Genomic DNA, 27173 nt, shown 5'->3' on the forward strand with positions numbered 1-27173 from the left:
TTGGGATGTATTGGAGTATGTGATTGATGAGCATGAGAGTGGATGATAAGTCTACTTGTTGTCCCTAGTAAATTATGGTGCTATTTGCGGATAGGTGCTTCCTTTTGCCTTGTGTGCATTGGAATGGTTACTCAAGTATTGAGTCTTCCTTGTGTAGGGGTGAAGGTGTCTTCGTTGTCCTTGTGTGGCAGGATTACATGTTCCTTAGTTGGATTGTGGGACTACTCAAATGTATCAGTATGTTTATATCATGTTATTATGATTGTTTTACCAGTAGCTTACTCCATACATGTTTGTGTTTGTACATGTGAATGCGATGATCGTATTATGTGTGATGTTATACGGAAACAAATGATGCTACATATGAAGATAAAGCATGATAGATTCGTGAGGTGATGGGGATAGACCTGGGGTTTTATTTAAAGTTATTGCAATTAAGTTTTTAAGATAATGTAATTGGAGTTATTTTATTTCATTCGTTATTTTTAGTTTTATTTAAATAATGCAATTGGACAAGTATTTTAAAATTATTATGCGATGCAAGTTTAAATGTTGAGGCTTTTGAAAATACGTTTTCGCGCTATAAGAAAGTTTTGAAAATTATCGGTTTTTGTAATAGTCTGTGACACTCTGAAATTTGGAGCGTTACAAAATTCATCACAAATATTACCAAAAACCTATTCTCATGCACACATAAACCCTTGCCCAACAATAGCAATAGATAATCATAATCATACAACACATATCAAACAATTATTTTCATGCAAGTAAATCGAGAATACATAGCATACAACAAAGAATGGTAAATTTTCTCATACCTTGGTCAATACTAGGGTTTTATCTAACTTCAAAACACTACAAATCGTCCCTTACACTAAGTTTTATGTAATTCTTCCTCTTTTCTCCTAGAAAACGCCTTTTCTCTCCCTTATCTTTCGTTTTTTGATTTTAGGGTAACAAAATGTAGACCCATTTTTACTCTTCTCCTTTTTATCTTCTATTCTATTTCTATCTTTTTAGTTTTAATAAAATCTCTCTGTTTATCTCTAAAACCACTAAAATTTCCTCTCTTAACTACTTTTTAAAATATCATGAACCACCATATCTTTTTAAAAATCCACGTAATCTTTTAAAATATCTAACAATATTTAATAATTATTTTCTCTAATAATAATATCTCTTTTAATATTTAAATCCACCACTATTATATCTCCTATTTTCATTTAATTAATGTTTAAAATAACAACAACTAAATCTTCTAAAATTTTCTACATAATATCATTTTATTAAATATCCAGATTATTTAATTTACATGTTTTTCCTTTATACATCCCTTAATTAATTTTTACACCAATTAAATAAAAGTAAAAAATCATTTTTCCTAAACAAAAATATAAAAGTAAACAAATAACATAACAATTGTGTTATAATAAAAATATATACTCAACAACACCAATTTCCAAAAAAAACCAAAAAGTTTCAAAACTACCTTATTTTCAAGTCCTATTTTTTTTCGGATCTTACAATTTCAAGATATTTGGGATAAAAATAAATAAATTCAAGAAAGGAATAAACGTGGTCTGGATAAGTTTTTTATTTTCTTATCTCTTAAATTTAAGGCATCAAAATGTTTTTCTTATTATGCTAACTTTGTTAATAAGTTTGTTTTAAAGATGATTGATATATTTTCACCTATGTCAGATGTATTTTTTTTTTACATATCTAGTCAGACTTAGAATTGATAGAGATATTAATTTGTCCAATGTATGGTTAGTCATTTGTTAACTATTTCACTAAATATGATTTTCGTCTTTAATTTTGATTATTTTCTTTTTAAAAAAGTTTTAATATATTTTAGTTTTAAAATTTAAAAATAAATTAATATAATTTTTTAATTTAATTAGATTATTATTTTATTTGTTAAATGTATTTATTGATTATATTAAAATAAAACACAACAATGTAAATAACTTAAATATTAATATAAAATGTATTTAACCTTAAAAAAACACTTAATGTAATTATTTTAAGTTTATTTGTTACATTAAATCAATATATAGTTAATTTAATTCAATTATATTAAATTTTTTGTAATTTTTTTAATTAAAAATGCATAAAAGAATAAAGTATTTAAATATTAATTTAATAATAAAGAAACATATGTATTAATTATTTTTAAAGTTTGAGATTAAAATTTTAAATAAAAATGAATTTCAATTTATATTAAAATTCAAAAACTAAAAAAACTATTTAACCATGACATTAAAACAATACATAGTTCTCATTTTAAAGTGAACAGGATAAAAAGAGTCATCATTTCAGTATAATCATGTAATTAATTTTAATTGAATACTTTTATTATATATATATATATATATATATATATATATATATATATATATATATATATAAATATTTATTTATTTGTTATAAGTACTAAAAAGAATTATATTTTATATGAATCTTGATTTTCAATTATTTTGATGATGTGATTGCTATTTTTTGTTTGAGAATGTTAAGTGGCTTTTATTTTATTAATTTTAATTTAAAATATGTTAAATAACGATTATAATATTTTTTATGAGTTTCATATTTATGTGCAATGAGTGTTTTATCATCACCATTGGTAAAACTATCCTAATCATAATCACAAAAATCTCATATTTATCAATACGATGAGAAAAGTAAATAAGATGATAGATAAATATTTATTATACGTCACTCAATTAATAAAAAAACTTAAACAGCAATAATTCATTTAAAAAATATAAATTTTAAATATTTAATATACAGAAAAGTAATAAAACTTCATTAAAAATGCGTGATACTGAAAACTTAATTAAAACTTATATTATACAAAAATTTTATTATAATAAAATTTTGGGTTAAATATGTTTTTAGTCCCTAAACTATTAGCCGTTTCTGGTTTTCGTTCCTGTTTCAAAGTAAGGTACAATTTGGTCCTCATTTTTTTCGAAAACATTTCTTTTAGTCCTCGAAAACTAAATACTGTTTAAAAATTTGGTCCTCGTTTAGCAACAAATGAGAACTAAAACCAAAATTCCGAAGACTAAAACGAACGTTTCGAAAAAAATGAGGACCAAATTGTACCTTACTTTGAAAGAGGGATGATAACCAGAAACGGCCAATAATTTAGGAACTAAAAACATATTTAACCCTAAAATTTTTATGAAGAAAAAACACTATAAAAGTTACTTTCACTTATTTCTCCCAAAATAAAAAAAGTTTTATAGTTCAAAATATAACAAAAACTACGGTGTTACTTAATAAGTATATTGCAGATGTTTTTAACTTAATTATAGTGTAGAAAAATAGACTTATAAAACTTCAGTGACATTACTGCGAGTAATTTCTTTGTACTTCTTATATCAAAATTATCCTGGTTTGAAAAGAAAAGACAAAGAAAAAATTCCACAGTAGAGAACACTCAACAAGGTAAAGAGAGAAAAAGGTTGTCAAAGGATATATAGACACGTGGTGTTGTTCAATGCTTAGCAGACAAGACATCTAAAATAGTTAGACATGATGGTTTTTTTTTCCTGTATTTTATGTATATATTTATGGATTATAATATGTTAATAACTTTTTTAAATTATTTTTATAATAAATTATATGTCATTATTTTATTGATAAAAACGAATCAATTACAAATTATCGTATAAAAATTATAAGAAAATTGTTAAAAAAAATTGTTAAAATAACATTTTTTTATATTTATTTATAAAGATAATTTTAATAACTTTTGTTTAATAGACTTTGTTCACTTGAATGAATTTGGGAAAGAGTGATGGAATAGATTTAAAAGAATTTGAAAATAAATTTTTTGTGTTATTTATTTGAGTGGATTCGGAGGTAATTAAGAGTAATTTTGGAGTAAATATTTTAAATCTATTTCATCGATCAAATCCTATACTAATTCTCATAAACTTTACTTCCAAATTCACTCTTACTTACCTCAAAATTCATTCAAATAAACAATAAAAAAATTTATCTTCAAATCCTTTCAAATTTATTCAATTATCTTTTTTAAATCCATTTAAATGAATAAAAAATTAAGAATTATGTTATTATTTATATAAAGTACACTTGTATATAAAAAGACTTCACAGGAGTTTTAATCGGTGCTCCACGTGAGAGTCCCATCTAAAAGAATTTTGATTATAAAATTTGCAGACAAGAAAAATAAATAAGTCTGATAATATGTGACTTTCAGATGTGACCATACATGATCGTACCCATCTTTCACAAAACAAAATCTAACTCTAGAATAATTCAAATATAGCGTCTATCGGATATTTCGCTTTGGAGGGCACTCTATACAATGCAGATTATTCAAGATGCTGATAATAATTGGACCATATCAATAGTGACGAGTTTAAACTTTGTCTTGTATTTTATTCTCGTGTTTTTATATAGGCTGATGTTTATGTATTAAAATATATATTTAATATATACAAATTAATGTAGTTTGAAGAAATTGTGTCAAAAACATTTAGCAGAACAATATAAAATCTTTTAAATATAAAAAGGGTTATAATAAATATTAAACTAGTATATTTAATGAAAATAAACATGGTTTCTAATATCATATACCATGCTATTTAAATTAGAGATACATGTTATTTATTATTAATATATTAAATAAGTATTAAAATAAATTTATTAATAAAAATAGTAATCATTATAAAATATTTAAATTCTATTTTTTTTTTATAAATTTATGTTCTTTATTTAAACTTTATGGAACTAAAATTTTTGTTTTGAAAAGATTGGTTTTATTTAATTGTATAATTTAGGACCAATTTATTTAACTTTACTCGGGAAGCCTAATGTTATTCATATTAATATTTTATTATGTAAATTTAAAATCATTGTTCTCTGATATAGTGTATCGGAGTGTATACCGAACGGTTAACATCACAAGCCTTTAGGTCACCATCACAACAATGGTCAACTAGGTTATCATCAACCGCATCAACTAAAGTCAATCACATTAAATAGTGTTGGACCATAATTGGACCAACACTTAAGGTACTATTGGACAGTAGTCCAGCAGAAGATAAAATAATTAAAGGAGAATAAAATAATCAAGAACATTTGATTGTAGATCTGAAGATGTTGATAAGAGTTTAAGAGATTGATAAGGCCGTTTATGAGTAACTAACCGGATCTCCAGGTAAGGTTGTTTTTATTTGATCTATGAAACACTTATAAATACACTAAAAGGGCCAAAGGCCAGGTGCGTTCAACTGAGACTTCACTACGTTCTACTTACGTCCGATCAGGACTTAAATATTAAACTGTGATAAACAGTTCACAAAACCGCTCCTAACTTGAGCATCGAAGTGTCTTTTGCATGTACCTCCCCCCATCAAGAGCACAATCGAACGACATCCGGAGTCCAAGCGAGCGGAGCACTCGATTCCAGCGTCGGAAAGCAGCAAAGCCACATCAGAAAAGGTTAGTCTCTAAGTCCTACAAATCCCTATCGAAACATTTTGGCGCCCACCGTGGCGCCGAGCGACATCCCGCTGAAACCGCAAGGAACCAAGGCGAGTGCTCGGTCTCGAAATTGCTACTTCAGATTGACACCAGGAACTTTCAGCAAAGCGAAAGCTACACTATATGGCATCTCTACGTGAAACTTCATCAACAAGAGATCATGGTATATCTTAATTCCAGCAAAAGTGAGTGGCGGATAGAAAGCCACTTCTTCCATGACATACCAGAGGCAACAAGAAGCCTTGCATCATCGTCCAATTTTCTGGAAGAGCGAACGCAGATACAAAACCCAGGGAACGCTCTCCGAGAACCCCTGGTCCTAAACCCAGGAAAGCAGCAAAGTCACATCAGAAAAAGTTAATCTCTCAGTCCTACAAATCCCTACCGAAAAAATATTGATATTTTATTATGTAAATTTTTTAAAATCATTGTTCTCTGAATTTGTATTTCAAAACTAAAATTTGATTTAAGTTTATATTTTCTAGAATAATTTTATTAAAACTTTATAAAAAGAAATATCAAATTGTATTCATAAATCTCCAATAATATAAAAAAATATTTTCTAAATGAACATCCATTTGAGTAATCGAATGAATAATAAGAAATTTTCGAATTTAACAAATAACTAGAGGAAATTTTTTAAACTGTTAAAAGGAGAAAAAAAAAGTAAATTATTAATCACCATTATCATTCCTATTGGGGATTTGTAAGTAAAATTTAAGATAATAATTGTCCGTTTTTTCACGTCACTTAATAAAACACTAGTAATTAAATATCACTTTGAATCAGTCTTAATAAAATTTATTTTGAAAATTTATTATGAGTAAATTTTTTAGGTTTGTTCCAACTCTGTTCACTTGTGAACAAATGAATTTGAGAGAAATTGATGGATGAATAAGAAGATTTAAAAGTAAAATGTGTGTTATTTTTTTAAAGTTGGATGAATTTAATTTTTTTGAAATGGTACATGGTCAAATACTTTTCAGCTAACTTGTGATCCTTTATTATTAGTTACTCTTCGTTATAATTTGTTTTCTTTTAATATATTGTAATTGATTAGGACGTTGAATATCTAATTAGGATATTTTCTCTAGTTAATCATGCACTTGTATCATTTTTAAAATTCCATCACTTCCTGAAGTATACTAAGAAGTCAAAAAAGCTTAAAACTCGATCCTATAACTGATTCCACGAGTTTATTCAGTTTGAATAAATTGTTTTTAGGGGGAATTTTCACTCATAATTACTCTCAAATATGATGTTATCCGCGTAGATGAAAAAGAAATGCATCCCACTTGAGTGAAAATTATATATAAAATTAATCTTTTTTGTGATAAATATATACATAGGTCCTTTATTTATAATAGAAAAAATATGGGTTAAACTCAAAATACAAATAAAAAATAATAACAAATTAACTAAAAGTAAAAGATAAATATAAAATGATTATATATCTAACACACCTCAAGCTGGTGCATACAAATGTACCAAGCTTGTTACTAATATAATTCATCAAGTCTTAGTGAAAATATCTCCTTCTACACTCGAGTGACACCAAATTGCTAATGATTTTGCAAGACGACATAAAAGACGAAATAACAACCCAAAAGACTTCCCCTAAGCAATAAATTTGGGAGGTTGCTCAATGTAAATCTCTTCTTACAAATTGCCGTTGAGGAATGCCACCAGTGGATAAAGAGGTATTATTGGAGAGCCACCACGACTATAAATAAACTAACAAAAACCATCTTTTCTATGAGAAAAAAAAATATATGGATGGATCAAACGCAATGGTGACAAAAGAGAAGTCAGAAGAGACAACAACGGAAAAAGCCATGGATGAACAAGAGAGAAAAATTATAAAAATCAAAGATTCTCCGATAAAGGCCTATGATGCTTTAAATAGCTAGCTGCCTGAGAGGAGACGGGACATGCAACAACACACAATGAACGCGACCTCATCGCTCTGAATTACTACTAGACATGCCACCATGTACGACGAAAAAGGGTGCAAATTCATAACTTCAAAGGCACTAAGAGCACGTAGGACCTCTGATGAAGGCGTCATTAATGACATGATGGTCGTCTGGCAGAGACAATCAAAACCATGTGATCGTCGGTCGAAACTAGAACTCCAATAGTGACAATGGTAGACGATGGCGCCACCTACAGGGTAGATAGCGTTGCCGGCAACAGTAGATAGCACTGTCGACAACAGTAGAGAGTGCCACCGCCGGTAGTGGTAGATGCTTCGCCAGCAGAGATAGGTGTAGTGACAGAGACACCAGAAACTTTTTCCTCAAAAAAACCTGACTTTGATACCATGTTAAATATAATAAAAATTTTATATGAAATTAATCTACCTTATGTTAAATATACACATAGGATCCTTCCTCTATTTATAAGAGAAGAAATATAAACGAAACCCAAAATACAAATAAAAAATTATAACAAACAAACTAAAAATAAAAAATAAATATAAAATAAAGATAATATATTTAACACCAAACCAATTATTGCTTATCATCCCTTTTATCATCCCTTTTGAATTCTTTTACGCTCGTTATGGAAATTGAAAATCTGTCTCCTTCCATTCACGTAAATAATGAAATCCACCAAAATTAACAGAGACTAGTGAACTTCTTTTGATTTAACTTATATTAAAATAGAAAATAAATACTATAAATATGATATAAATTTTAGTAAACAGAAAAAATAAAAGTAGAAAATTAAATAATTAATTTATTATATTAAATACTAATATATTTCATTTTTAATACAATAAAAATTATAATTTTAATATAAATTTAATTTCATATATTATGTTTAAAATTCATTTATGGTTAAGTAACTAAAAATGTTTGTAATATTTAATAATTGTTATGTATGTTAATTAAAAAAATTAATATTAATATGTACTTATATTTAAAGAAATTATTAAAGATTCAAAATTTACAAAACAAATATAAATATTAAATTTTTATTTAAAAATAATTATATATTAATGTAATTTATTTTAAATAAACACACATAAAATTTACTAAAATATTTTAATCAGTAACCAATTTTAAAATAAAATTAAATTTTTGTAATCAATTTTTTTATCATACTTAAAGTAATATATATATATATATATATATATATATATATATATATATATATATATATATATATATATATATATATATATATATATATATATATATATAGAAATATTTTTCTAAATAAAAAATTGTAATCAATCACGCATTCACTTTTGAATTGTCAAATACACGAGCCTGTACCCCAAAGAATAAGTTCACTCGAACCAAAAACGATTTCTAATATACCATAGGAGTACGAAAATTCAACTATGACATATGGATCTTATAAAAGATTTAATATGCACAGTTGCAATAATATCTCTTCGGAAGTATTAAACTCTACACATTTGGATATTTTTATTCAAAGATAATACTTTCAATATTTTTAATCTTGCAATCTCGACTAATGATAAATAACAATGACAAATTATGTTCGATATTTTTGGAGTGAACAAACAGAAGAAAAGTTAAAGAAAGCAAAGCAACCTTATATACGGCTGAGAAAAATTAAGATTGAATAGTAAATGCATATAATATAATTTTTTTAGACATTTATGTATGGATAATATGTGTATTAGGAAGTTCTTATTTTATGAATTGCTCTCTATTCCTTTTTAATTATTAAAATTTTATTAAAATCGTTTTCTATTTCTGTAATTTTTCTAGATTTCGAGATTATATATATATATATATATATATATATATATATATATATATATATATATATATATATATATATATATATATATAAATCTCACTCTTAACTTAATTAACATGGATAAAGGAAAAATAGCTATAATAATAGAGAGAAAATATATTAACAGAGAAGAAGTACGGTAAAATAATGACTTTAGATATATATATATATATATATATTAATATGATAATATCATTTAGTCTTAATTGCTTGATCATATTAAAAGCACATATTAAATAAAGTGTTAATTTTTTTTCATAAGAAAAATGATTAAATTAGTCAATAATTATCGCCGCGATACAAGTTTGCGTTTGAATGATTGAGAAACAAGTTTCGTCCTTTATCTTTATGAGTTTTTTTTTCTTAACAGTTGTTCTTAAAACAAATTTTTTAATTCCCATTTAATACGTTTAATATGATTTTAGAATTAAATATATTTTCAATCATTAATTTTATGTAAAATTGATTTTTAAATATTTTTATATAATGATTTTTAAATTTTAAATATAAATGAATATAAATATTTTCATTTAATTGCGTTAGTTTTTTTACTCGTTAAAGTACGTTTTGAATTAACGTTAAGGTTATTTATATTATTTAATATATTTTAACTAAAATATCAATCCAAAAGATAATCTTACACATAAAAGACACCAACATTATTAATTTGAAAAATTATTTAACACGTAAGAAACATTAATACTATTAGATTAAAAAGACTAAAATATATTAAGATTTTAAATAGTAACAAATTTTAATTGAACATAAAAAAACCTAAAATCATATTTAACTTTATCTTCTATATATAAAAAAGGTTTTAACCCGCTTAATATGTAATATAGGCTTATAAACTTATTTATTTAAAAAGTAGATTATAAAATTCACCGTTTATATTACAGTTAATGGAACTTGTTTTTAGTATATTAATAAGTTTTACATTACACGTGTCAAAGTTACGAGCATACCTGAAATTGGAAATAAATGGATTGTAGCTTGCTTTAACTATTATCGAGAATCCTATCAAGTCAAGGATAATTTAATTTATATTATATTTTGTATATTTTTTAATTTTTTTTTTAATATTTATGGGTAATTGCGGGTTTTAAAGCGGGTATTTTTTAAACGAATATATGATGGGTAACATGAATTTTTCTATCGTAGGTCGGAGAATGGGTAGACACTATCATTAGTGCAGAAAAGACCTTTAACGTCACCATTTAGACGTCCGGTTCTCGAATATCTAACGTAAAAAATGACCAGTTGCATTTACGTAAATAAAACAACTATTTAAACTTCAGCTATGGGAGCCGACGTCTAAATATTCATATATGTCGGCTTCCTCGAATGGACGCCAAAACTATAAACGAAAAAGTAAAAAAATTAATTTTTTATTCTATTTAGATGTCGGCTATTGGGGGACCTATTAAGATGTCGGCAGGTGTACCGAATCATAACAAGTAATAATAAATGGTAAGACCAAGTATCGTTTCCCAAGAGACTCATGACACTAGACATTCATGTAATTACTTAACTAATTAAGACTTTGAAGAACAATTTTAGGGTTTTTGAATGCAAAACAAGAAAGTAATTATGAATGAAAATTGATCAATTGAGGCTAAACACTAGAATGAATGGATGAAGTTGAAAATATGAGATGAGTATGTTGTTGGGGTTTATATTTCACCTAGTTTACTCTCATGCATATATGAATTCGTCTTCTTCATTCAATTGTTAACATCACTTTCTAAATTACTTAAAACCCGATGTCTTGGCAAAGAAAATCTATCCTTAATTACTAGATCACAATGTCTTTTATCACTAGTAATTAATTCTGCATTACTATTAGAAGCTTAAGATGACCAAAACTCATATCCCTATGTCTAGGCAATACTGCTTTGGGAGAAAATTCTCCAGATCTAGATTTCCCCGTATGTGTCCATATCACGAAAACCTTCAATAATCATGTCACAAATGAGTTAAACATAACAAGCATAGAGCAAAGAAGGATAACCCTAACAATTAATGAAAGAAGCATATAGAAATTGGAATAAATTCAAATACATGAGAGTTTAGAGGTTACATCTTCCCCAACAACAAATAAGGTTTAGTTCTCCATTATCATGGAGAAACTAAATGAACAATGGAATGAAAGAGATAGAAAACCCTAGAAACTGAAGATGAGAGCTCCCACATCCTCAAATCTGCCTCCAAGGAAAAGTGTGTTTCTGTGCTCAAGCCATCAAAAGATACAAGTCCTTAAATAGAACAGAAAAATAACAGAAAGCAGTCCAAAGTTAATTTTATCTATTGTTTATATGTTTACCTATTCATTTTATCTGTTGTTTAATTTATATCGTCGCTTATCACTTCTATTTTTGTACGCAATATTGTTTCTTGGACTATGTCTACTAACTGCATGCAAAAGATAAACACAATAAAAGATGTGAAACACACAATGAACCAAAATACATAAAACTTAAAACAAAAAAAAAGTTGAGCTAAGAGAGACTATAGCATTAAATGTGTATTTGTTAAACATAAAAAAAGGGAGACTATTAAGATAAAATAGTCTATATGCCTAAACGCTCTCATGTTTTGAAGTTTAATCAGATAACATTAAAACGTGATAATAATCGGTAAACAACATAGGGTGAAAACACAAGACCTAGAACTAGAATCCCCAAACATAGAAAACCTATACAAAGACTTAGGACTAGAATCAACAACATAGAAAAGCTTAGGAAAGCACTTAGGATCTTAGGTAATAGAAAAAATTCTAGGCTAAAACACCTAGACGCTTGGCTGAACACTATTGTGTCTAAAGCGTCTAAGAGAGTTGATGATAAATGCTTGATGCTTATCATACGTGAAAGAGGTATTCAACATAACTCTCAGAAGAAAAATAGTTGAGACAATGTCTCTAACAAAACACTTTAAAAGACTATTAAAATATAAAAAGAAATATTTAACAAGCTAAACGTTATCTAAGGAAGAGACAAAACCAAAAGAAGTGTTTACTTGACTAAATGATACCACAAACTTAAACAATACTTCGTCCAACGATGAAGTCTTTATAAAATGCTTGGTATCTTTAGAAAATAGCTTGATTGAAAAATGCTACCTAACGGTACAAAATAAAAAAAACACTTTGTTGTTCTGAGCAAGTATTAAATGACATTAAATGCTCAACGTTCAAAAACAACAAAAGTGATCAGAAAAAATATATCTGCTGCATGCACAATTTACTCTACTATTTGAAAATAAGTTATCCTACACGCATCCACAGAGCTACAAATCAAATATTAAAAGTGGACGTTAGACACAAAGGAGATATTCCCATAATGTTCTTCACTTGAACTCATGCCTAAAAGGAACGTACAACCTACTTCAAGCAAAGTACTGAAAAAACATGTCTGCTCTGAAAAGTTGACGTACCTAACGACTGTTGTACAAAGAAGAAAGAGAAAGCACGAGTATCAAGGCTAAAAGCTCAGTCTAACAGACAAATACTCATGGAATATTTAAATTGAATAACCTTCAAAAGGAAATTAAAGAGGATAGCTTAAGAGGATAATCAAGTGAGAAGCTTAAAACAAAGCATCCATCCCATAAGCATTCAAGAGAGAAGAAAACAAAGAGCTCAAGAAAAAGAATACATCTGAGCTAAATAAGAGAAAAAGAGAAAATAAATCCTCTCAAATTTCATTGTTGTATTGCTTACTATTGTAAGAGAAAAGAGAGAAACACCTACGGGTGTTTAGACTGCTTTATATTGTAATCACATCCTCTCTACGAGAGATATAGTCTGAACTACTTGTAAGCAATCATTGATTGCAATTCTGAAGAGAATTAAAATGCTTACAACTAAACTTAGTTTGAATTGAGGAATCTTAGCAAGGTTGCTAAGTACCATGAGTGTTGCGAATACTCAAAGGAAATCTCGATTAGGGTTGTTGAGTACTAGAAGTGGTGCAAATATACAAAGGAAATCTCGGCTAGGGTTGTTGAGTACCAGGAGTGGTGCTAATACTCAGAGACCAGAAATTGTGCTAATACTTATTTTTAATCGTGTGAATATTATAGTGGAACCCTCTACAGAGGAGATTGGACGTAGCTCAGTTGGAGCGAACCAGTATAAAATAACTTGTGTAATTATCTATTCTCTTGTCTAAATGATCCTCTTACAAAAACCTGTAGTTGCTCTTTATTTTCTAAACAAAAGAATCTTTCAGGCTAAACGATTAATTTTCATAAAGCAAGTTCTTACAAAATGTTGCATTATATATTATAAATAACACATCAAAATTTATTATCGCTCATACATATTTATCATGTTGAGTGTGTAAGCATTTAAAAGAAAATTTCAAGAGCTTGACAACGTGTATATCAGAAGGGTTGCGAAAAGTTTTCCATTAACACTATTCAACCCCCCCCCCCCCCCTTCTAGTGTTTTTTAGGTACTTCAATTTTGCAACTTAGACAATTTACTTTCATCCTTTGAATGATCAAACTTTAATTTCAATTGCATCAATAAATATTAGAATATCCATGAATAATTTATGTAACTAAAAATCAATTTTTAAGACCTTTTAATTGTTAAACTCAATAAGTTCACTTGACACAAATCTTATTCAAATCAACCATTTAAACAGAAGAATTTCATAAAAAAATTGAATTTAAACCATAAATGTGGGCATAAATATGTACTCATAGTCTATTCATTCTCCAATTGATAAGTCTTATAATATACATTAAATGAGTCTAACAATACACATTAGATAAATGCGTTCATATATTGATTAGACGAGTATAACAATACATATTGGAGAAGTTTATTGATGCATTGACTAGACAAGTTTAGCAATATAGATCATACTAGCTTGTTTATATACTAATTTATATTTTTTTAGGAAATTTACTCTACATATATTTATATTTTTAAAGAGTCTACTGTATATTATTGCACATCTTTTAAGCACTATATTTTTTAGTAGGTTTAAATAAAAAAAAAACATTATCATGAGACTCAATAAAATAGAGAATAAAAATAAAAAATATATATTAATTCAAATTAAAAAAATATAATTTAAGTAATATTTAGAGAAAAAGTTAACGATATAAAATAATTATATAATATATATAGATATATATATCTATATATATATATATAGATATATATATCTATATATATATATATAGATATATATATATATATATATATATATATATATATATATACTTTGATGTTTTATAATAAATATAGCATTTTTGTATGAAAATTAATAATGGATGAAATATTTGTATAAAAGCACCACCATTGAAAAAGTTCATCCCACTGTCATCTTCGATCACATAAATTCTCTCCGCAAGACTTCAACCCAAGAATCTCCCATGGTGGCCGACGAAGCTTCATCGTAAGTCTTCACTCTCCTCACCACTCACAAACTCTTCAAAATCAAAAATAACTTCAAAATTTTCCAACTAAAACCAAAGTCGCGCTAATTTGTTAAACTTTTCTTGCTAATAACTTCAAACGATGTGTCAGATTCGAGACGAGCGAGATGCTCGCCACGTTCCTGGCTTCAACACCGCTGTTGTCGGAGTCGTGGAGGCTGTGCACCACCACGGCCACCTCCCCGCCACGGAGTTTCCTGACAGAGCAAGGTGCCGGCGGCGTGGTGTACATCGCTTTCCCCGGCATCGAAATGGTGGCGGCGGACTCTAGCTGGAGAACCTTGGTTCCGTTGGTTAGCATAGGTGATGTAACACTCTTCTCGGCTCGTCGCGACAAGGAAGACGATGATCCTGTGATGGTGCATGCTGGGATGCTGAATCTCTTATTCAACGTTTTCGATCAATTTCAAAATCAGGTTTCATAATTCTCAACTCTGATTAAAGATTTGTTAATTTTCATAGTATTATGTCAAAATTTAACGCTAATGATGCATAGTTAGGCTTATACTAACTCATAAAAAAAATAGATTATACATCGATAGTGTAATTATACAATATAAAATTATTTTCTCCTACAGTACTATTTTGATGGCCTTAAAATTGAAGATGATTTTTCTTTCCAAATAAAACGCAGTATATTCGTCGTTTTGTTATTGTCTTGGCATCAGTTTGTCTCTGGTATATTTGCAAAGTTTGTTCTTGTGCGTACGTTTGGTATTTTGATAAACTAATAACACTGTAGATAAATTAAATAGTGTAAATAGCATGATCCTGTACACATCAAACTCAATTGAAATGGATATATACATACAACTGAAAGTTTATTTTGAGAACTATTCCAACTATAATTGTTAAGGGTTTTTTTTGGAAGGAATATGTTTTGTATTTATTAGTTTAAACATACTTTTGCAAGAGTTTAATTATTATAGCTAAACAGGTATTAAATTATTCACTCCACTTTAATTTTCTTCATTTTAAAAGTTTTAGTTTTCAAGTACACACAAAAGAAAGGCTAAGTTTTAAAGTCTGTGTCGACATTAAAAAAAACTTTCAGATAGTATATAAATTACAACACTTTTTTATCTATAAAAAATAACGTAAGAACTGAATATCTTTCTTCGCTGTACAATATTATTTCTTTAATAATATTCATGTACTCAATTCTATTCTTTTTGTTTCTGTTGCATCTTTCATCTCTCCTTTTATATGTTAAAAATAATAGTCATTGTCCAGTATTTTTCTTTGGAGAAGTTGTATTTATACATTTTCTATGTTAGCATTTTATTTTTTATAATATATATATATATATTCTTTTCATCTTCATGATGAGTGTTATACCAATATTTTCTTCTCTGTTTTTTCTTTTTTTTTTGAGATCTTAGTGGATCGTGTTACTCATTTTCTGAACTGTATACACTAAACACAGCTTACAAATAGTAATACGAAGTCAATAATAAAGAGAGCAACACATTGAAGATTAAAGTTGAAATGAACATAAAGAGAGTTATATATCCTACATTTTTTATCTTACTTTCATTTGATCATATTTTCTTTTCTTTATCTAATACTACATGATGAAATAAACATTTTACAAAAGAAAAGCATAAGTGACATGATAAACATCAGTATATCAACATCCCTCCCATTCCCTTTCACACCAATCTATTTTCCATTTTTTTTTGGCATTTTCACACCAATTCTAGGTACTTTCTGTTTTTTCCCGGTGGTAGTTAAGCTGAGAAAGAATAAAGGCAAAGAAGAATGATACACTTTTCTTACAAGTGAGCAAAGAAGAATAATACATGGAATATTCGAAAATTTTAATAAATTTCCACATTCCATATCGTTTAATCAATTTATATTGTAGAATCTTAATATATATATATATATATATATATATATATATATATATATATATTCTTATATTAAGAAAACACATTACTTTTTAAGAAATTGGGAACTCATTTTGAACTATCAATGGAATCTTATTCATATAATCTAAAAAATAAAACAAACAATTTTTTTTACAAATTACTAACTTTTATAAAAGAAATACAAAAATACAAACATTGTATATTAATTTGAATATTTTCTTTAAACAACTAATTTTATATAAAATATATAAAAATAAAAACAATAAGAATAAATATATCCTAATTTAAATAATTTTGAAAATTTTTAACAAAAGAAATAAAATAAAAAATAATAGCTAATTCTATATAAAAAGATTAAAATATAATAACACTTATATATTAATTTAAACAATAATTTTGTTATGAGAAATAATTTTATTTAAAAAATAACATAAAATATTATGGTCACGGCAAGCAAGATGGCATCATGAAAATAAAATGGTATCACTCATTGGAACCATTAGTGCAAGAAGAAAAGAAAAAAAAAAAGCGAAAAAGCATTTCACGTTTTAGTTTAAAACATTATTCACTAATCATCTACTTTCTTCTCGGTGTTAATTTTCTTCTACTACTTTTTAACTTTTTGTCTCTCGCATTCTTTTAATTATCCGATGTCATCTTCTTAATGGTCTATCTTGTTCGCAGCTCGTCTTCTTTGCTGAACTTCATTTTCTCTACTGAATTTTATCTTTGCTGAGTTTTTTCTTTTCTGTGTTTCTTTGTGACCTTTTATTTTTCGGGCCTTCTTCTCAAATCATTCGTGACGGAACTGAATTACTGAACTGCAAATCATACAATTAAGTTTCAATTCACTCTATTAACATTCGGGTTACAAAATATTTATCAAATGTATCACACAAAAATTGTAATAAATCACAGCTCAAATAGTATGATTCTTAATATTCTAACTATATTGAACCTGAGTTGGATGATATGATTTTTTATGAAACTGTACCAGTAAACAGTAACATTCTTTGCTTTTCAATTATCATTGCTTTAAAGATTTTAGACACTAGATACTAAGATACTAGTACACTAGTATGTATCATAAAACTTGTTTAACGAGTTGATCCTTACTCTGCTTCAAAGAGTATATGCATTATGGAACATAATAGTTCAATCAATCCTTAACCATGTTCTTAATTACACTTTAATAACTATGTCACAATTATCAAACTATAATATTAGTTCCAATAGTTCGCTAACGTTCATTCTACAATAATTCTATATTTCACTATTAGATCCGTGGAAGATCCGCAACTCCAACTCAATTAAACGTCCTAGGGGATTCAATAATGAGTGTCACCAATTGTCCTTTTGTTATAATTTGAAATCAATGAAGTTTGTTTCTGAGGTAGAAGAAGAAAGACTTTAAATTGGACTCTAGTCTTCATTTCCTGTGCATTCGAAAAATTCTTGCTTTTCCTGTGCATTTCTTAACTCTATCAATTAGGGTACAAAAAGCAAAGAACACTGATGGCGAGTGAAGTGTTTCGGGAAACTAAAGGCTATCTTCCTACCAATCAAAATGGGTCCCCTTAAATATCTCTCAAGACACTACGAGAAAGACTCATTCCAATTTGAAATTGGAGACTCACTATTATGAAACAATTATTGGCCACAGCCACCAAGTAGATAATGCTACTCAGTATTGACTATTGACGAAGACTCTGAGTGGAGGGGATTTAGAGTCAAGAATGGAAGTTATACACCTTCCATTATTCTTATTTTATATATTTGTCATCATTGTATAATATCTCTACTATATCTTAATATAACCACACCCTTCGCAAGGAAAACCGGGAGAAAATATAATCCATATTAATTTATTCCCCATCTTAAAATAATTACACTTTAAAGTTTTTCGTTCATATTAATAATATTAATAAATGTATATGTAACATTCCAATTAAATAGCCTAAAATACTATTTAGGAATATCACAGGTCTAATATGATAAAATCTTTAACAAGACAATAAATACATATCTAAACAATCATAAATTAAATTTTATTTACAAAATCCTAATCCAAAACTGCGTACTAAATAGGATTCTCAAATACAACCAAAGAAAATAAAAAACACATAAATACTATATTATCTATACATCAACACTATCTACATCCAAAGCTTGCTCTAGAGACACGTCATCATCCTCTGCTCGCATCCACTAGATGATCATCGCCATAGAAAATCAACGCATCCAATCAAACAATGAAGAATATACAAAAGAAGGGTGAGTTAATAATAGAAAAAATTATTGCACATTAAGATCACATTATATATTTCATTTCATTCAAAACAAATCAAACATCCTAATCATGATATTAACCTAGGTAAACCCATTCGGATATATGTATTGATGTTAGACTATGACAAGTTTAGCACTTGTAGTAGTGAAATAAGTGTCCCCCAACTACCACACAAGGTTAATTCATCTACCACATATGGAAAAAGAACACTAGTCCAAAGTCTAGGATCTCCTACTACTCCTCACCACATAATTGCATTCTCTATCTAAGATGGCACGTTTATTGGATCATTAAGATAACTTCCAAGAGTGAGTTCCTACATCAATACATCACTTACTTGAAACCACCACTAAGAATTTCACCCTAGAAATTCTTTTCAAACCATTTAAAGTTCAATCACACTGTTCATACCATCATATCATTTAAAATCACATTAGTAAACATTAGACATAACATTCCACCATCTAGAACCAAGCATAAAAGAGAAAAGAAAAAAAAATAACCAAGAAACTCGAACCCACTGATCTAGTGAGCACAAAGTGCTCGCCCAACAAGACCCCAAACAAGGGGCTTCCCAAGCCAAGTGAGGGAGCTCGCCCAGGCCCTAAACTTCACTGCCAAAAATCCTAAAAACTTTTCCAACGAGCAGTCTCTACTTGCCTAACGAGAACCAAAACAGAAAGTACCATGAGCTTAGCGAATTGGCTTGCCTAGCCATTGGAACTCACTGCCAAAACTCTCTTGGACTCGTCCAACGAGTCCTTCTTGCTCGCCTAGCCTTGCTGTATAATTCTACAACACCAAAACTACATAAATAACACCCTAGACCACTCATTACCTATTCTAACCATTTTTACCAACTTCTAACACTCATAGATTTATTATATTATTTTATATTGCATTATATCATATATATATATATATATATATATATATATATATATATATATATATATATTCAACATATTCTAATTCAAATAGTAAATGAAAATACACATGAAGAATCTTTAAAAGAACTTAAGCGCTAAATCATATTTGATTTCAAGTTTTTAATTAAAAGTTATTATAACTTAAATGATTTAGTTATTATAATTATTCTTTATTGTTATAATTATTACAAAAAAAGTGAGTCAAAATAAAAATCTAACTCTTTTCATAAAGAACCTATTAAATGAATTTTTTTATGTTATATGATGATTATAAGCAAGGTTGTTAGTAATATTTACATGGTAAAAACTAATATATATAAACACACATAACTTAATCAATGATGATGTTACCACTAGCTTTTTAATCGTGATCATTATAGTTTCATTCCTTGCTTTACAAAGAATATAATAACTTTAACTTGAAGAAACGTGTTTCATTTTAACAATTCCGGTATCTTCGTTCCAATTTCCCACCATATGAAATCAAAATCATTTTATTAACGATCCATGTTACAAAATTCTTGAAACAGTGCTTTTTGTTACTGTTCCTTTTCATACAATCTTGATGCCTAATTTACTCTTACCTTTCAGATGTTGGCACTCATGGGAAATTCCAACACGAAAACAATTGTCATAACTGGCCACTCCATTGGAGGAGCCACTGCCTCACTATGCGCTCTTTGGCTATTGTCTTACCTCCACCACATATCTTCTTCCTCTTCATCTGTGTCAGTCTTATGCATCACTTTTGGTTCACCAATGCTAGGGAATAGCTCTTTCTCCAATGCCATACTCAGAGAAAGATGGGGTGGAAACTTCTGTCATATGGTCTCAAAGCATGATATAATGCCAAGGCTGCTCTTTGCTCCCATAACCCCTTACACTGCTCAGCTAAACCTCCTGCTTCAGTTTTGGCGACTGTCCACAGCTGCTCCAGGCTTTGGGAAGCTTGCAGTTCCAGTTTCTGACCAACAGCAGGAGTTGTTCAACGTTGTAATGAGTTCCTTGGATGCAGCCACACAAGATGGAGAAGGGTCTGCAATTTTGTTTCACCCATTTGGGAGCTACCTTTTTGTTTCATCAGAAGGAGCAGTTTGTGTGGATAGTTCAACAGCTGTTATAAAGATGATGCATTTGATGTTTACATCTGGTTCCCTCTATTGCAGTATTGAGGACCACCTCAATTATGGAGACTATGTTAAAAATTTGTCTTTGCAATTCTTGAACCATAAAAATTCCATGCATGGGAACATTCCTGATTCGAGCTATGAAGCAGGTCTTGAATTAGCGGTTCAGTCTTCAGGTTTAGCAAACCAGGTAAATGCACTATCTTATCTCAATTATGCATAGTTAACGCTATAATTTCTCCACCACTATGTGATGTTTCTTCATCTCTTCTTTCACGTGAACACCAAACTGCCAATTAATTGAACACATTTAGAGTGTAGCATGAGGAACTCTGTTTTCTTCTCACCGACAGAAATACTACACTTACACATGATTCGTAGTTTCTCCAGGAAGGAGATTTCACTAACAAATTACTTTCATTGTACTGTGTTTAGGAATCGGCCAAGGAATGCCTTAAGCTGACAAGGAGAATGGGTCCTTCACCAACCATTAATGCTGCTATGTTACCGATTAAATTATCGAAGGTCGTGCCTTATAGGACTGAAATACAATGGTACAAATCCTGGTGTGACCAGCAAGTTGATCAAATGGGATACTATGACTTGTTCAAGAGGAGAAGGAACACTTCGAAAAAAATGGCCATGAAAGTCAACATGAATCGTCATAAACTGGCCAGGTTCTGGAACGATGTGATTGAAATGTGGGAGAAAAGTGAGCTGCCCCATGATTTGGCCGTGCGAGAAAAATGGGTCAATGCTTCCCATTTCTACAAACTCCTGGTTGAGCCTTTAGACATTGCAGAATATTATGGGAAGGGAACGCACACGACCAAGGGCCATTACTTACAGCATGGCAGAGAGAGGAGATATGAAGTGTTTGATAGGTGGTGGAAGGATGGAATTGCAGCCGCCGCCGCAGAAGAAAACAACGAGAGGCGAAGCAAGTTTGCAAGTTTGACCCAAGATTCGTGCTTTTGGGCAAGGGTGGAGGAAGCAAGGGACTGGTTGAATAGTGTTAGAAGCGAGAGTGACACAAGCAAGTTGGCTGTGCTGTGGGATAACATTGAGAAATTCGAGAAGTATGCTGTGGAACTTATTAATAACAAGGAGGTGTCTGAAGATGTTCTCGCTAAGAACTCAAGTTACAGTACATGGGTGGAAGATTTGAAAGAACTGAGGGAACTCAGAGCAAATGTGAAGAGGTTCCCACACAACTTTAACCCATTTCTTGATGGGGAAGTAATTCCTTAGAAATTTTAAATTAAACCAAGAAATAAGCTTAACTCCGTAATATGTCTATGAACCTCCACTAGTATGCAAAATAATCAGAGTGTTTCTGGCTTGGTTGAATTAGTATTTTACTTAAATAAATGCTCACAAAATCTATTAGAGAAACAAACTCTTACCCTTTTGAACCGAATGATGAACGTTTTCTCAATGGTTCCAATCAACACAGCAGAATGAGAAAAAGGATATATTGTACTATTATTCTGTCTTTAAACATCTATAAGTTACACTTTGTCATTTTGAATATCAATATTCCTGACTGGCCCTTTGAACCATTTCCTAGCATCTAACAGCCACCAAAGCATTACTAGACCCAAACCCACCCCCAAAGCAACTGGGGCATAATTGAAAGTATCCCAAGCAATTGGGTACAGAGTTGGCAAAAGGAATACAGAACATGTGTAACAAATCCATAGAAATGCCACCAGACATACTGGTCTTCTTGCTTTGCCTAAATAAAATGGCCCAGGCTTAAAGTTCTTCTCAGACATCACAAGTCTTGCAAAGATAGGAACTGCATAGCCACCAACCCATCCAATTGTGCATATTGATGTTATAGCAGTGAAAACTACATTGACCTTCAAAATTGGGAGACCAAGAAGAATGCAGATTGCCGCACAGAGCCACACTGCGTTTGAAGGAACCTTGTACTTTGGATGCAGTTGCCTCCATAAGTGGGAAAAGGGAACTCCCTTGTCTCTTGACAAAGCATAAACCTGAAAGTTGTTTGAGATACCCCACAAAGTAAGGAGTCATTATTCTCCTAATATCTTTTTCTGACACCAGTAGTCTCTAATCAAAGCTAAAATTTGGATAATCTAACACTTTCTTCAAAAGATAAATTCTACCAATTGCCAAAAAATAACTGTACTTACCACTCTGGCAGCACTTGTAGTAATTGAAAGCCCACCAAAAAAGAATGAACCCCAAATGACAAATAGTAGGATGATTGCTCCAGCAGAATTGTGATATCTTCCATGGAATGCATCATAGAGTATTTGTGCTGGAACGAATGCTCCAGCAGTCTCATTGTTTGGATCATAAAGGTAGCCAAAATCCTGAATAAGGGTTGAGAAGTGATGTTACTAAGTTACTATCATCCTTCGGATCATAAAATCATCTCCCTTGGGAACAAAGACCAAAAGAGGTGTCATTGACTGGTTATATCTTCTAGATTATTGATTTTATATTATTTACTTAGATTTACATGCACTTACCTGAATGCTGAATGTAAGTGCCAAGATGTAGGCCCATCCAAATACTGAAATGATCCCAATACTACCTAGTATTGCAATAGGACCATTTTTGTCTGCACCTTTAGTTTCTTCGGTTAGATGTGCTGCAGCATCATAGCCATACAGAGAATACTGGCTGACAAGAAATGATAGAATAGCAGCATACGGTTTGCTTGATATTCCTGTTGATTCAGGGGCTAATTCTAAGTGTGTGAATACAAATGAAGCAGATTTCGTGCTTAGTGCTACTAGAGGTAACATTATGACTATTACCAATCCACCAATAACCTGACACAGAATAAATGAGTGTGTTACTTCCTAATACGCCCAAAACCCTTTAAATTGTAGACCATATTATGAACTTTGTTTCAGAATATATTATAAAGAAATTTGTGTTTAATCAAAAACATACGCAAACTCACAAGGGTATTTGTGTTTAATCAAAACATCAACTTAAAATACAACTTTCTCTCTCACTTCTTAGGGCTTCCACCGGTTTGATTTCGTTCAATTTGCGAGAATAAAAAGATTGAACTAATGAAAACCAACTGTATTGGCTTGTTTTAGTTTTGCAAATTCTTTTTTTCTTTCACAAGATCATACTGGTTTGGTTCGATTCATGGGTTTGATTTCTTAAAACATTTAAAATCAAATGATTAAACTATAGATAATCAAGTAACATTGATTACATTAAGTTTTTTACTTGAACATATAAACTAAAGAAAACCAACTTAATTGATTCGGCTTGTTGTGGTATTTTCACCAATTTAACACCCCTATTCTCTGCTGCTGTTATTTTAATAACAGAATAAGCAAGCTTAGGCCATCTTATGCAAGATTTAAAGTGTATACAAGGACATAATAATAGTACCTGCCACCATATTGAAACTATATCAATCAAGGCAATCACTTCCAAAGCAAAAGTGTTTAGAACTGCCCATATAACAGTAAGGCCAATGTACATACATAAGAAGAGCCATTTTGGGGCAAAGTACCCTCCACCTTTGTTTGTGCCTGTTGAGAGTAGGATTATGCTCTGCAAAGTTTGTGATCCTGCATATGCCTTTTCCAACCATTATGAGTTACAATATAACATTATCTGAAAATATTGACCAGAAATTTCACCAAATTACCTGAGTCCCTATCCCAGCTATAAGGCCTATGGTCTCAAGCCAAGCACAGCACCATGAAGAAAATGGTCCCCATTTTGGACCAGCTAAATGAGCAGCCCAAAAGTACAGAGAACCAGTTGTCTGTTAGATTCAATAAGAAGTGAGTTAGTTTTCTAAATTCATTCACATGCTCATCTTTGTGTGCAGAAGGAATCAACGAGTACTTTTTTCTTCTTCCATAGCTAATCCTATTTGAAACATTGTCGAATACTAAATATTGGGTATTTTAAAATTCTAAGCCTTGAAGAACTGCCACTACAAAGAAATAAACTTTTTGAGAAGAAACAAACCGGGAACGATGAGCATATCTCAGCCATTGCAATCCCAACGAACCAAGTGAAGAAAGAAACCACTATCCATCCCCATACAAGAGTTGCAGGGCCAGCATATTGAAGACTAGAACCATAGAGAGGTGTAATTCCAGTGAAAAGGGTCATTGTGGAAAATGATATGGCCAGCGTTTTGAACATAGTCTGCACCATAAAAGGAAAAGCTAAACAGATTTAATCAAAAGTTAAGCTATTTCATTTTCTTAAAGCTGGGATCATGATGAACTCCATCAAACACAAGATGGCAAAAAAAAAAAAAAACTTAAATAGAACAGAATACACACACCATTTCTCTTCTCAGTTCTTGCTTGTAGCCAAGCTCATTGAGCCTTTTCTCTGCTGAATCCATAGTTCTGTCTCCTGGAACTTGGGCAAAATTTCTTTCACTACAGACTTCTATTGAGGAGTTCAAAAATAAGTAATATGAAAAAGAAAAAGAAAAAAACCTAACAACAGAGTTCGGATAAATAACGATATTTGACCAATGTTTCAGTTGAAAGATTCAAACTTTGAAGTTGCAAAATTTGGATGGTCTATTGGGGCAAGTGACAACTACTACCGATATGCATCGTACTGCTGCCTTTTCCACTGAAGCGTGGTTGTTTTCTCTTATCCTATGAAAGAGAAAAACGATTAACAGTTGCTAGTATTTGTGTTGCTTTTACTTGTACCTTGAAAAGTCAGTGCATCAGTGTAATTCTTCTTATAATAGGCCAACGTAGTAATCGGTTCGTTTCAAATAGTCAAACAGTTGGGTATGATTTTGTCGAGTTGTGTATTATATTGTGCTACAACTATGAACTGGATTGATTTATGGCATCTAAGTTTGAAATACGTTTCTTGATTTGCATAGTTGGACTTTGTCTACGTTGACATTTTCAGAGGAAGTGGATGATAAAGAAAATTATACAGAAGGAATTTAATTATAAAAAAAACTGCTCAATTATAGAGGGGATCCTGAACATGTCCACACCTAATGTTCACATGGCCATGCACGGAATTTTAAAACAATGAAAGCAAAATAAATTTAGGTTCATAAAAGTAAAACTAAAATTTAATATAATTACTCATTCAAATAATAATAATATTAAATATTATTAATATTAATAATTCAAGAAAAAATTAATTAAAATATATAATGATTGAATAAGAATAACATTAGAAATATATATAATCATTGATTAAATAATAATAATAATAAAAATAGTAATATTAATTAAAGAATTTTTTTTGATACAATATAATTATTGATTAAATTAATAATAATAATAATAAAAAATTAATATTAAAAATTAAAGTAATAATTAAATAAATTAATTAAAATATAATATAACAATTGATTATAATTATAATAACAATATCAATAGTAATAATGACATTAATAATTGAAGAAAAATGTTAAAATAAAATTTGATTATTTAATAAAATTCTAATAATAATAATAATACGAGTTATATTAATAATTAAGGAAAAGAGAATGTGAATCCAATTTTGATTTTGCTTTCCAAAATCAAATATAATTACTGTGATTAAAACAATTTAACGGTAATTAACAAGTTATATTAATATTGAAAGTGACCGTAAATGAAAGTAATAAAGTGTAATAAATGTTTTCAATCTCCAATAAATACGAATTCCTAATAATTAAACGAATAATTTAAAATAAAATATATTTATTGATTTAAATAATGATTGTAAGACTCGGAACATAATTTATTGGCTTTTCTTTCTTTTGGTCAGAAGAGAAGAATCCTAAATTTTACCTTTTTTCTTTTTATTTTATTTTCGCGAACCCTGTGGGGAGAATGAGATAGCTTCGCAGCATGGATAAATTGATGTGAAGTTTAGGGTTCGGAGAGAGCCTTTAATACCTAATACTTGATGTGCGTAATGAGTGGGGGAAACAACTCTGAGAGAGCTGGAAATGGGAGGGAGTGATCAAACTTGAGAGTGAAAAAGGGAAGCGAGGCGGAATTGCGAGAACCAGAGAATGCCAAGGTGAGTAAAGGTCAATATAGGCTGGAAGGTTTTTGGTGTTAGGGTTTTCACCGTGAGAAGAGCTAGAACCAGGTACGAGGAACTGATTTGTTTTTATTTTTATTGAGATAATCTGATTTATTTGTGTTTATCTCTTTTGATTTTTAGTTAAGGAAAAGTAATGATTTCAACGTTA

At 29.6% G+C, this 27173-nt stretch overlaps 2 protein-coding genes across 4 annotated transcripts; one reads left to right on the forward strand and one right to left on the reverse strand.

Moving 5' to 3' along the window:
- The first annotated feature begins 14577 nt into the window (after nucleotides 1-14577).
- LOC124841673 (lipase-like PAD4) lies at nucleotides 14578-22327 on the forward strand. Its single transcript, XM_047317987.2, has 4 exons — nucleotides 14578-14717; nucleotides 14849-15173; nucleotides 20442-21167; nucleotides 21413-22327. Exons 1-4 carry the CDS (start codon nucleotides 14593-14595, stop codon nucleotides 22226-22228), a joined length of 1992 nt encoding a protein of 663 aa, XP_047173943.2. The 5' UTR covers nucleotides 14578-14592; the 3' UTR covers nucleotides 22229-22327.
- A 111-nt stretch (nucleotides 22328-22438) lies between these two features.
- On the reverse strand, nucleotides 22439-25735 carry LOC124841674 (amino-acid permease BAT1 homolog). 3 transcript variants are annotated; one of them, XM_088106284.1, is made up of 8 exons: nucleotides 25447-25735; nucleotides 25287-25360; nucleotides 24962-25144; nucleotides 24633-24752; nucleotides 24371-24562; nucleotides 23482-23787; nucleotides 23140-23322; nucleotides 22439-22980 (listed from the first exon to the last, which is right to left on the reverse strand). In XM_088106284.1, the coding sequence occupies exons 2-8, from the start codon at nucleotides 25347-25349 to the stop codon at nucleotides 22489-22491; spliced, it is 1539 nt and encodes a 512-aa protein (XP_087962410.1). In that variant the 5' UTR covers nucleotides 25350-25360; nucleotides 25447-25735; the 3' UTR covers nucleotides 22439-22488. The 3 variants fall into 3 exon arrangements, with proteins under 3 accessions (XP_087962410.1, XP_047173944.1, XP_087962409.1); XM_047317988.2 differs by having other exon boundaries at nucleotides 25287-25366; XM_088106283.1 differs by having other exon boundaries at nucleotides 25287-25734.
- Between the last annotated feature and the right edge of the window lie 1438 nt (nucleotides 25736-27173).

This window comes from Vigna umbellata, chromosome 2, assembly GCF_029865625.1.
Source record: "Vigna umbellata cultivar VRB3 chromosome 2, Vumbellata_1.0, whole genome shotgun sequence".
NCBI lineage: Eukaryota > Viridiplantae > Streptophyta > Magnoliopsida > Fabales > Fabaceae > Vigna > Vigna umbellata.

Excerpts from the sequence above, each read along its gene's own strand:
- LOC124841674 (XM_088106284.1), bottom strand. The coding sequence starts at position 25,349 with ATGGATTCAGCAGAGAAAAGGCTCAATGAGCTTGGCTACAAGCAAGAA. Across the intron at positions 25,145-25,286 it reads AAGAACTGAGAAGAGAAATG|ACTATGTTCAAAACGCTGGC; the intron begins GTGTGTGTATTC and ends TTTATGGTGCAG. Across the intron at positions 23,788-24,370 it reads TAGTTTCAATATGGTGGCAG|GTTATTGGTGGATTGGTAAT; the intron begins GTACTATTATTA and ends ATTCTGTGTCAG.
- LOC124841673 (XM_047317987.2), top strand. The coding sequence starts at position 14,593 with ATGAAATATTTGTATAAAAGCACCACCATTGAAAAAGTTCATCCCACT. Across the intron at positions 14,718-14,848 it reads GTGGCCGACGAAGCTTCATC|ATTCGAGACGAGCGAGATGC; the intron begins GTAAGTCTTCAC and ends ACGATGTGTCAG. Across the intron at positions 15,174-20,441 it reads TCGATCAATTTCAAAATCAG|ATGTTGGCACTCATGGGAAA; the intron begins GTTTCATAATTC and ends CTTACCTTTCAG.